The sequence below is a fragment of the Ooceraea biroi genome, chromosome 6 (genome assembly GCF_003672135.1).
Source record: "Ooceraea biroi isolate clonal line C1 chromosome 6, Obir_v5.4, whole genome shotgun sequence".
NCBI lineage: Eukaryota > Metazoa > Arthropoda > Insecta > Hymenoptera > Formicidae > Ooceraea > Ooceraea biroi.
In genome coordinates, this window is record NC_039511.1 from 14,731,950 (window position 1) to 14,744,692 (window position 12,743).

At 42.3% G+C, this 12,743-nt stretch overlaps 1 protein-coding gene across 1 annotated transcript; it reads right to left on the bottom strand.

The window, feature by feature from the left end:
* Positions 1-946: 946 nt before the first annotated feature.
* LOC113562159 (transcription factor SPT20 homolog) lies at positions 947-9,941 on the bottom strand. The gene is made up of 2 exons (XM_026970565.1): positions 9,520-9,941; positions 947-3,084 (listed from the first exon to the last, which is right to left on the bottom strand). The coding sequence occupies exons 1-2, from the start codon at positions 9,592-9,594 to the stop codon at positions 1,246-1,248; spliced, it is 1,914 nt and encodes a 637-aa protein (XP_026826366.1). The 5' UTR covers positions 9,595-9,941; the 3' UTR covers positions 947-1,245.
* Between the last annotated feature and the right edge of the window lie 2,802 nt (positions 9,942-12,743).

A 12,743-nucleotide genomic window follows, 5' to 3' on the forward strand; every position in this document is an offset into this window, starting at 1 on the left:
GGTACATCGTAATTAATATGATTATGCTCGTTAAGAAAGAGCGGCTTCCTCGTGATATACCGATGCCCCCTGAAGTGCTACTGCACCACGACTCTCCCACGCGTATCGGCTACTGGGACAAGCGAAGAGGAATAAAATTTCACGAACGTGATCCATCAAGTGCAATTGCGACGATTCGATTTCACTCGAGTGCTGGTATTCAAGATTATTATCATCATCATCATCATGGGTCGCGTACTATTGAACTTGCCGAGTAATCCCGTGTTCCCTCGTGTTCTCTCGCGAATTGCGAACAACTGCTTCTCGTTGCTGTACATCACCGCGGATTTCGTCATTATAATATATACAGGGTGTCCCGGGTTTTAACCGACAAACTGCGGGAGCATATTCTACTATGAATGAATATGATGATGTTCGTTCAGCTCTAAGACACCGACGACGCTCGGAAAGAATCTTAAATCTTCGCCAAAACAGCTGGATACAGTTAGACGGTTGTCCATCGCACTATGCTAGACAAGTTAGAAACTGGTTAGATGAACATTATGCTCATAGGTGGATTGGTCGAGGAGGACCGGTTTTCTGGCCTCCAAGATCGCCCGATTTAACGCCTCTTGATTTTTATTTATGGGCAACTTTAAAAAATAAAGTTTACAGTACAGAAGTAATCTCGCTTGAAGATTTAAAGCAACGAATTACTAATTCAGTTACTGAGATGCAACAAAATTTTCAGGAATGTCGTACCGTAACAAATTCTGTACTACGTCGATGTCTAGCTTGTATCGATGTGCAAGGACAACATTTTGAAACGCGTCACTAAATCATTGCGTAGATAATTTTTATTTTTGTGAAAAAATCCGTTGTTACTTATCTCATATTTCTTTTCAATATTGGTTTATAACTTTGTAATAAAGCATTTCTAAGTAAACTCGATATAAGAATTTTTTCTTATTTCCACTGGTAGAATATGCTCCCGCAGTTTGTCGGTTAAAACCCGGGACACCCTGTATATGTACGTCTATTTGAGTGTATCAGTGCCGCAACGTTGGCAGTTGAAAAGTAATAGGAAGTGTATTGAATCAACGGATAAAGAAAGAAAGAAAGAAAGAGGCAAAGGGAAGAGAGAAACTGAAAGAGAGAGAGAGAGAGAGAGAGACAGGGAAAGGGAGCTTGATTTCACCTTGCTAATATCGTCCTGTAGTGATTTACACGACTCGTCCAAATCTTACATCGATACGCTTATGAGCCTCACGCGCTACCCAATTTACCGCGAACGTTGGTGGTGTACTGGTAGTTCTTGTTGGGTAGCGCGCCGACGTTCAGCGCTAACACTTTGGAAACGATGTTTAGGTCCTCGCCGCCCGGGCCCTGCACGTTGCCGAATTCACCAACGACGCCCGACTGATAGAGCAAACGTTGAATCTGGTTGGCAGGCGTCTGTGGTCTTGGTGGGATTTGCCTAAACTGCACGTAAGGATTGTAGACGAACGTGCTCGGCGTCTTCGACGGCGCGTTGAAAGCGAACGCATTTCTGGACGGAGGCGACTGCTTGTTATCCAAGTTCAAACCGAAATTGCCAATCGCGCTGAACGTCTCTTGCCTGTTGAACCTAGCAGCGGGAGCCACCGGCGGTTGAAACTCGGTAGAAAATGAACCGAAAGCCTGTTGCAATCGCTGCTGATGCTGTTGTTGCTGATGCTGTTGCTGCGGATGCTGCGGCTTCTGCAGTTGCTGTAGTTGCTGCGGTTGCGGCAATTGTTGTGGATGCTGGCGAAGTTGTTGGAAACGCAGTTGCTCCTGATAGTTCGTGCGGAATAATGGTGGCGCGGCAGCGCTGGGAACCTCCAGGACTAGGCTCGGCTGAAGGTGAACAGCAGTCTCCAGAGACGGTTGAAGCGCCAACACGTTCGTCTGTTCAAAAATAGGTGGCTTCTGCAAAGGGAAACGATTGTGCTGGTGCAAACGATACAGCCTTTGTTCTTCCAGCTGTTTCAGTCGTTGTTCTTCCAGCTCCTTCAGTCGTTGGTCTTCCAGTTGCTTAATCTTATATTGCTCCTCCAACTGTTTGATCCTAGCTTGTTCCTGAATGTAGTATTGCTGTTGCTTCTGCCTGAGTTGCTGCTCATAGAGTTGACGTTGCCTGACGAGAAATTGAGTCTGCTGAAATTGCTGCTGCTGCAGTTCTGCCAGCTGCTTCTCCAGCAATCTTTGCTTGAAGTCCAACTGTTCCTGGAGAGTCAGAGCTTGCCCATCGCCCGATTGTCTATAAATTGGCACGACGCTCTTCGGTACGCCCAGCTCATCTTGCTGCACCGTGAACGCTGCCACCAAAGGCGCCTGGAAAATTTTCACTTCTTCTGCTGGCGATTTGTCTTTATTAACGTTAGAAGGCGACGAAGTAACGTTATTCGAAACTGTCGAACTAGACGCAGGTTTTGACGTAGCCCGTGCGTTAGTGTTCGTAATACCGTTACTGGCACTTTGCGTTAAACTCTCCGATATCTGTGTGAATGGCTTCAACGTGATGCTCTCAACTTTATTGACCGAGGATGAACTCGCGGAAGTTTTTACTGTCCTCGTACCGTCTGACGAATCCGCCTCAGTTCGGGGCGAGTAAGTGGTCGGATTTTTGTCTGGCGTAATTACGTTCGGCACGTGGAAGCTTTTGGCATCGTCGCGGCTAGCTTTCTCTATGATCATTGATGAACTCGAGGCAACGTACTGTTTCGACCCGAGGAAGCTTGAGTTCTGCAACTTATCCTCGTTGGGAATCTCTTCATCTCCTGGAAAACCGTTGAATGAGAAGGAAGGCTTCGGTACTACGCCGATGTTTTTATTTAAGTTTTTCTTGACGACGTCGTCGAAAGACTTCTCGACGGTCATAATGAGCGATTTCTCATCTTCATCCTTGCGCTGCTCCGCTGATTCAGCTTCTAGATCCGTCAGCGCCTTTAGCAACGCTTGCCGCAGATTTTTATCGAGCTTTACTGGTTCCGGTGCGGTTTCGAGTTCCTTAGCTGAGATCTCAGGTGTCTGAGATCTCGCCAAGCTGAAGCAGCTTACGGCTAGTAAGATTGTTATGGCTACCTGTAAAGTCACAATACGATACACTGAGACATTATTTTGTTAAATGGAATACATCGTTTGACAACATTAGAAGTCAATGTCATGCATTGTAAGATGAAATGAAACCGCCGACCGAGCTTACAATCGCAATTGAAGATCTAACGCAATAAAACTATTTATGAAAAGATAAACTATTGACAGGATCTAGCAATAAATGTGGCGATTCAATGGGCATTTATGACTGATTTCACTGTATTGATTCGAGAGAGATTGAAAGCTAAAGTTTGTCTGTTCACTCTATCTCAATGAATCCCGTTATGTATGGAAGACTCACAGCCCGTAGGCAATTTTCTCCTCCTAAAAACACAGTAAACACGTATCTACGGCTTTCGAGCCGTATGAACGGGAGACCAATAGTTTGCATGTTTTACATAATTACATGAGAACTGGCGATCATCGAGGAGACGCACGTATGCATAATTAAACGAATACGCGAATATATTCTCGGAAAGTTGAAAATTTTACAGGATATAATAAGCTCCTAATAGACCTTAAATTATCTCTTGTTAAGTGTTCTGCAGGCTACTTTCTCTACTGTTATCATTATCCGGCATCGTTTCGGACAATGCTTGTTGATTACTTGTTATCAAACCAAATTATTATCAAATTTGAGGTACTTTGAGGACTCGTACGATCTGGCGGTTTTTCGTGCGGGAATTATTCAGATGAATCGAGAGCGTAATTCATCTAGATGCCACGAACGGCAACGCCCAGGAAAGGTCACAGGCTAACCGCTAGAAGCAATTGCGGGCTTTGAACTTTCATCCTGGTCGCGGTTCGTCAAGTTACCGCAGTGGGAACTTCGGTACGTTGCATTCGCATACGCATTGAGTAAGATCCGTTTTCGCCTGGTTATAAAACGAGACACGAGAGAAGAGTTTATTGACGTACTGTCACCTATAATTCCCCGTCGACCGGGAGAATCGGAGAAAATGAGAGAATTCTTCGCGAGTGTTGAGCATTCTCAAGTGTATAAACAAAAAGCCAGGCGCTAAACCGCCTTACACAAAGGCTGCACCTTTGACATTTGCAAAGAAAGCTACACCAGTTGTCAGAGAAGATAACAGCGCGAGAGACACCAGATGAACCTTGCGATAGTGAAATTCTCCAGTATAATTGTTGGTACCTTTGCCGTAGAAGAAAAGCGCAGGATGCGCATTAAATGCCTGTAGATTATCCGATAATTTACATACGACAAAAATTGTTGCACGTAGCTGCGTACAACTGCGTCATAAAAAGAAGCTATTTTGAGCATCCTCTTCTTTCGCGGAATTTCATCCGACGGTTAATCGACCCGTCGTTAATTCCTTCTTCAAGGCTATAAACTTGCAAAGCACTGACAGTAAAAATGGAGGGCGCGACACATATCTCATGCAGCAGCTAGTCAACTTTGGGAACTTTCTAAATTGAGCGTCTTCTCGTGATGGTCTCTCATTAATCTTCAGTGTATAGAAATGGGAGGAACTCATTGACTGACTTACAGGTGTCTTGACTCTTAATAACGATCCGGATGCAGAAACTGATTCTCGTTGTGCATCCGCGACATTTCACTTTCGAAATTTACTAGGAATTCGGTCTGACACGTGTCACCACTGATTGGATTTACAAGCGCGTTAAGTAATTCTTTGCATAATTACAGAATCGCTAATTAATGCGATGTTAATCTACGGTGGCTCTCGCAAAAGTGGAAAGTTATATAAATATACGCATGTCTACCAAAACGGAAACGCGAGGAGAAAGACGGATGTTGCCTATATACGACGGACCATCAAACCGGTTGTTAAAAAGATCGCAGTTATATTTGACTATGGCAAATCTCGGATCGCGAACTTCTGACCCGTTATTTTCCAAAGTGGAGAGTGCATCGCGAGTTTCACCGCGCCTACGGAACAGGCGAGTCGCTGAATTAAAATTATAGATGCGGAATCAAAAAATACTGCAGGCAAAATATCAGGATATCATCAATGTAAAAGCCCAAACTCTGACAGAGATTATTAATTATATTCCCGAATTATTCTGCCAGGAATGCGAAATCTGAAAACTCCTTTGGAAATGGAGTTGCGCAGATGTTGCTGATGATCTCTGGTGCAGGTTGCAAAATGTACAAATCACAGCGTGACAATGATATGATCTTGAGAGATCTGTTACGCTGATCGAAGAGAAAAAGTTGACATCGGCTTCGTTTGCTTCATACGTCATATGATTTGAGTGGGGAAAGAGCGTGAGAGAACTCGTCACGTTGATCCAGCCCGCAGCGACGCGCCGTTAGCATGGAGGTGGTAGAAGATGAGGAAGAAGAAACCGCGAGAGCAAGCGGCACTTTCACTCGACAGAATATGTCGAGGATGCGCACGCTCGTGAACTTGCTTTGCTCAGCTTTTGCCGGCGTGACAAGCATTAAGTTCACCGTTACAAATTACGAGCCCGACTTTTGTGTCGGATTACGAATCGACTTGACGCAACATCGGAACAGTAACATGCTTAACCGCATCTCTTTCGCCTTTAACATTCACTTGGCACTTGCTTGAAGAACAGTTCCTGCTTTGAGAACATTTACTTCACAGTGAAAAAATTGTATAATATACTATACAGGGTGTTTCCTAAGTAAGTAGGCAAACTTAAGGAGGATATTCCTTGGCTTATTTTAAGAAGAAAAGGTCATATACACATATGTCCTAAACTGCTTTGTTTTCCAACAAAAAGTACATCACTGTTTTCGTTCAATTTTCGTTTATTATAGAACAGTTTGTGTTATTGCAAATGAAACAAATGAAAAACAATAGTAACCAAAAAGAAAATAGTAACTAAAAAGAAAAATAATAACATCACAGTAACTGCTGAAAATGTCCACCTGCAGCCATGATACACGCCTCGACTCTCCTTTCCATTGATTGACGTACACGCTCAAAAATACCTGGAGTGTTACGTATTCTTTCACATCCATCTATTATGCGATTTCTGAGATCTGTTGAAATTTGTTGACTCGTACTGCAAAAGCACGCTATCCGAAAAGTGAACGAAAACAGTGATGTACTTTTTTTGGAAAACAAAGCAGTTTAGGACATATGTTTATATGACCTTTTCTTCTTAAAATAAGCCAAGGAATATCCTCCTTAAGTTTGTCTACTTACTTAGGAAACACCCTGTATAAGGATAGGATGTATAAAATATGAGATTTTGGCTTGAGTCTATTTGAGTCTAATAATTTGATAATTTGCTCCGTCATGCATATCAATAATTTCCTTGAAAGTTTCTGACATTGTTGCCGCTTTGAAATAAAATGAAACAAATATACATACAATGGTTTAGATATAAATAACTTCTCTATGTCGCCAGTAAAATCTCAAAGCAGCGAATCCTTCTTTATTATTGACCACAACTGGCAAATACAGAAAATAATCAATCACAACGTTTCGACCTTTATTTTGAAAAACATGTAGCAGTTTGCCTTTAAACTTTTTCTTATTTTCTCAAAAAGTTATTGTTCTATTTGCTATTGATAATGGTATTTTATATATTTCAAACGTGCAAAAATGCGGAAATAATGAGGGATGCGTGAAAGCGCGATTTGACAGCTTCAAGTACGTCGATTATACAACGAGTCCTTGGCGTTGAATAACGTGCAAACTTGGCAAGAGAAGATGAACCAGTCGGTCTGAATGCAATTAAACGCGATGCAACGCACGAAACATCCTATCATATCGTGAGCTCGAAGTGAAAGTCGAGATAGAGAACTCATTTTGTCAAAGAGTAGTTTTGTGTTCGCTACTTATAAATAATTTTTTGTCCGAAACACAAACATAATTTTAATAATATTATTAAATAATTAATTTTGATAATATTAAAATCAGAAACCGATCAGAACTCCTTAAAATTTTTCGTAACGTAATTTCTAGTTACTCCATCACTTTTACACGCTCTTTTCACCGGTACAGTCTAAACAGATAATAAAACAAGAAAATTATCTCGAACGAGCAATTAAACGGGATTGTTACGATCAAACGAAGTATTTCCATATATAAATCGATTCTGCATCGATCTATGCCAACGAAAAGTTTGTAAGGAGCACACGGCTTTCCACTTTCGATATAAAAAAAAATCAGAGATCCAACGGACCGCGAACCTGCCCTCGCAGTTATTAAGGAAGTCTTCAACGCATAAGTGCACATTTTCTGATGGCTCTATGGACAGCACGCTCGCTTAACAAAGATTGTCGGACACTGATGCGTCTTACGAAATGACCGGAACTCTTTCTCATTCAACGAAAAGGCAGATGGAATCTCCGACCACGCTGATATTACGTGTGCGCACCATTCTCGATTAGAAATTCCGTGCACTTCAAGACGGCATTCTCGATTGCCGTAACAATCGCCTGCCATGTAACACGTTTTACTAGATCCGGCTTATCTCATGCTTAAGGATGGATTGTCCCGTTGCTTGAAGTGGAAGAAAAAAAAAGAAGAACTTTCTTCCTGGTGGCTCGAAAAAGATGCCACCTGCTTTCAAGGGTCATTGAACCCGTTGAGCACAGGTACGGTATCCACACCCATCTCTCCGCGTCATCAATCCCTAATAATTACTTTCTCTCGGAACGCCGTTGCCCAGAAATACTTCGTCGGCATGACCATGCATTAAGATGAGATACTTGAAATGATCAATTCGAGTGATCCTCGAAGAGAATCTTCCTTCAGCAAGCGACAATATAATTAGAAATTACACGTTGCGGTGATTAGAAAATTAAAAGAACTTTTCCCTCAACAATACAAAAGAACATAATTATACCCTCGGCACAGAATAAATTGCACAGAGACAGCAATTTTTTGATATAATCTATAAATATATATAATAAATGAATATCTCTGAGTAAATTGTTTGAAATGAATAGTTTCTCTCTTTCGACTTGTGCCAATTTCAAGTGAACTTATATGCGTATTACATACATGCGTGTCGTTCTTTTTTCTGGTCCATTGAATCGAACTTGCACGAGGAGAGAGCACATATCGCGTATCGCATCTAGACCGCAACGAGAATAATCTTTCGATTACTCGAGAGAAAGAGAAAGATTTCACTATCTTTTTTTATGATCTTTTCTTTGCTTTTTGGACAACGATCGGTTTTGATCGTTATTAAAATAACTCGTAAGCGTGACAATCATCAGTTTTAATCCAGCGTGAAGCCACCAATTCTAACTTTAATTAATGCAACAGCACGCGCACTACATGACAACTAGGTCGTTAGAAGCACATGCTTATAACACGCTTGCGTGTTGCATCTCGCAGAGTAGAAATTGATCTATTAACGATCTCGCGATTAGAATCTCACGTTAATTTATTAATGCAATTCGTAAAGTCTCAGCATTTCACGATGAATAGCAAGGATGAAATACACTCGGACAAATTAAGTGTAAATTGAAGGAAAATAAATTGCATTAGTTGCAAATGATCTTTTTATCTTAGAAATTTAAATAAAAATAGAATAAACTAATATTTGTCCTTTTTTCTTCCTTTGAAATTAATCCGAAGAACTATATCGTCATAAATTTTGGAACCATAAGAATGAAATAAAAGTTTATTTTTAAAGTTTTTTCTATAAAAACTTATTAATCTCTAAAACGCTCCGCTACGCAGCAATACATTTGCTGACGATAAAAAAACCGCTAATATTTGTCGGAAATATTAGTTGACAAAGTCGCATGGAAAACCGACTCACATCGGTCAACTGGCAACTGATTGAATAGCTACGGGAAATTATCAAGCAGAAAAGTGCACGCACGCGTACGTTTCTTTCGCGACGAGCGGAAGATCAACTCGTACGGTTGCGAATCTGGAAATCGCGAAACGTACGATGGAAGAAGAAAGTGGCCACCGTGAAATGCACATCACGAGTGTTTTCTGGATAGAAACTCGTAGTATCGGCGCACACGCGTTTTCATTACCGGTCACGTTGCTCAGAAAAAATCAGAACTGTCGTCGCAACTTCGTTACTCAAACTAACGTGAACTATTTTTGATTTCGGATCCTCGGGATTCCGTTAAAGCGGAAGCAGAAGCAGAAAAGTGAAGCTCGAGCACGAAAGCGGAAAGGGGAAAGGATCGAACCGCACGCGACGTGACTTTCCCATCAACGGCTGCAATTGATCGATACTCGGGGAAGATGAACGATACGACACCGCGCGTCACGCTGACCATTGTAGCGTGCACTCGTTGATCGACGTTGATCGATCATCCAGTTCACTGTCACTCGGAACGAGGCGCCGCGAGGCACCTCGTTCTAGATCGCGAGAAAGAACGTCGATAACGACCGCGAGTACGAAAGAAAGAGAGAAGCGAGGAAATCGGAAGAAAGTTAAGCTACCGTGGGAAAGTTGACGAGCGAATGAGCAGTTTAGTTTACTCACCAAGCGCATGATGCTGTCTGTGACCGGGCTCGTTCGGTTCTCGGCTTTTACTCGATGCGAAGATGATCTTCGCATAGGTAGAGGCGCAGGTAGAGATAGTTTCGTGAAGGAGGTGGGATCACGTACCCCACCGATCTTGATACACGTACGACGGCGTCTGCGACGACGGGGATCCGGGGATGCGAGGAACCGGATGGCGGGTTCATTCGGTTGTCCACGCGGGGTCTCGTTACTCTCGGCTCGTTTGAATATTCAGCCGCGTGACACATTTCTCGCGCGCCGCGTTGCGCGAGGCGAAACGGGGTAATTGCCGATCGCGCTAGCTAGGCTACGCGCCGGACCATCCGCAGAAAAAATATGTCACGCGCGCGAGACGAGTGCGGACTGGGTTTTTCTTCTGCGTACTTCTTGGCGTACTTTCATATTATTTAATTAATTATTAATTTAAAAACAGTTTTTACATATTCATGTGTATATTTATAATCAACCACGTATGTCGTTTCCCAGTAAGCAAAATGTGTGCAATCTGCCAGCAGATTGGCGACAGATCACTGCAGAAGTTGATAGCAAATTGGCATCCGTTATGTCCGCATTAGGATAGCGATCTGCCAGCAGAGCCTGCTAACAGACTCTGACGGCAGATTGGCGGCAGAAACCGAGCAGGATCTGTTAACATTTGACGGCAGATTGACGGCGGAAACCGAACAGAGTCTGCAGCTTTTGGCCATTCATATTTACGATATATTAAAGCATGTGTTTACTTTTAACACACTATAAATTGTTAAAAGAACGCATTTGTTTGTTTGTTAAATTAAAGTACATTTGGCTTGATGTGTCTTTCTGACAGTTCGTTGCATAATCTCTCTCTTATTGTTAATTTATTCTAACCTGAAGTCCGAATTTTGCTTTCGAACTTCAGATTGCTCGTGGCGTGCGTGAACTACATGGACGTTGTCCATGGGAGCCTCTGTGCCGCGAGTGCAAAAATTTTTAGAAAAATTAATATTATCGTGCCAAGGCGCGTATATTAACTTATATAACTGTTAGGCTAAATCTTAACATCGAGTAAGAACTCGACGTGTGCACCGCATAGCGGTGCGGAGCGAAAACGCATATTCATAGCCGTGTAAATTTGAATACTGTCAAAAGCTGCGGATCCTGTTCGGTTTCTGCTGCCAATCTGCCGTTAGATTCCGCGCGCGCAGATCTTGCTCGGTTTCTGCCGCCAATCCGCCGTTAGATTCCGCGCGCGCAAATCTTGCTCGTTTCTGTCGACAATCCGACTTCGAGCCATGTTTGCAGATTCTGCTCGGTTTCTGCCGCCAATCTGTTCTTAGATTTTGTGAGCAAGCTCTGTTACATCTCTGGCACCAATTTGTCGAATTAATCGTTAATAACAACTTCTGTATCAAATTTGTTGTCTTTTGGCTGGCAATAGTTGATAGCAGATAGTTAGCAGCATCTGCTTTCGGCAGACTTGGCTATCTGGGTTTGCATCGTATTATTTCTTCAGATGATATTTCTATTATGCGAGGTCTTACCTACTTAGATTAGATATTATTGGGTCGTCCGGAAAGTTCGTGCCGATTTTGAAGGAAAATTCAAAGGCAACATTTTTTTATGTCGATAAATATTTATTGACTTATGTATGCACCGTTTTGTTTCACAACCTTTGTCCATCTTTCACGCAACTGGAAGATTCCATTCTCCCAGAACTTCTTAGGTTTCTCGGCGAAAAACTCCTCAAGGTGGTTTTTTATGTCGATCAAAGAGTCGAAGTTCTTGCCGCTAAGAGAATTTTGCAAAGACCTAAATAAGTGAAAGTCTGAAGGTGCAATGTCTGGTGAATACGGTGGGTGAGGTAGCACATCCCAGCCAAACTCCAACAATTTTTGTCGGGTAGTCAAAGAAACATGAGGTCTGGCATTGTCCTGATGGAACACGACGCCCTTCCTATCAGCTAATTCTGGACGTTTTTCCTGAATCGCTGTCTTTAATTCGTCCAGTTGCGAGCAGTACTTATCTGCATTTATCGTTTGGTTGTGTGGTAGGAGCTCATAATATAGGATTCCTTTCCAATCCCACCAGACACAGAGCATGACTTTTTTTGGATGAAGGCCGGCTTTCGGAGTGGTTAATGCTGGTTCATTTCGCTTACCCCAGGATCTTTTTCGTTCTACATTGTTGTAAATGATCCATTTTTCGTCACCCGTCACTAATTGCTTCAAAAATGGTACGTTTGCGTTGCGCTTGTACAGCGAGTCGCAGATGGAAATGCGATCCATTAAATTTTTTCGGCCAAATTATGCGGAACCCATACATCATAGCGACTTACGTAACCAAGCTTCACTACATGATCGTGGACAGTGGTTTTCGATATTTTCAGTATCTCTGCTAATTCACGTGTCGTGTAGCGCGGGTTATTCTCGATCAGTGTCTTGATTTGGTCATCATCAGTAGTAGAGGGTCTGCCCGAGCGTTCTTGGTCTTTAAGGTTAAAATCACCAGCTCTAAACTTAGCGAACCACTTACGTACGGTTCTTTCAGCTAAAGCGCCTTCTCCGTAAACAGAACATATCGAATTTGTTGCTTGTGAGGCATTTTTGCCTTTCCGGTAATAGAAAAGCGTCAAGTGTCTAAAACGTTCTTTGTTTTCTTCCATCTTCAAAAGAGTACAAAACTGACACGAATCAATTAATCTGAAACAACTTTTTTCCTAAAGATGCGTTGAAATGTCACCTTTAAGCATATGTATATAAATCGTATGTTTTCAATAACATTGATATATTGAGACATGTTCCAACGCCATGTATTAAAAATCGGCACGAACTTTCCGGACGACCCAATATTTCTTTAGATGATATTTATTTTCCGGCCGCAATAAATATTTATTCTCAATTTCGTGGACCTTCAGAGACCCGTTGCGAAACTTTGAAAAGTGCTTTTCGAGCGTCGATCCCTCCTCTCCCTGCACGTCCATCTGACAGATTGACACTTCTGCGTTCCGGCGCTAACTTCATTAGGTTTTAAAATCTAGCGGACATTATTATTATTATTTTCGTCAATAAGCTGCTCGTATTTTTCGAGCATGACGCAATTAATAAATCATCTGCTGACGAGTTATAAGAGCGACTGGCAGTACCGTGATAAAGAGAGCAATATGTTTACGTCGCGTCAGCGAGCTCCGTCGCTCACGTAACGATCCTCGATTCGCCTTCCCTCGG

Bases quoted from the DNA above. Each gene is read 5' to 3' on its own strand.
- LOC113562159 (XM_026970565.1), bottom strand. From the start codon at position 9,594: ATGCGAAGATCATCTTCGCATCGAGTAAAAGCCGAGAACCGAACGAGC. The intron at 3,085-9,519 runs GTGAGTAAACTA...GTGACTTTACAG, and splicing joins CAGACAGCATCATGCGCTTG to GTAGCCATAACAATCTTACT.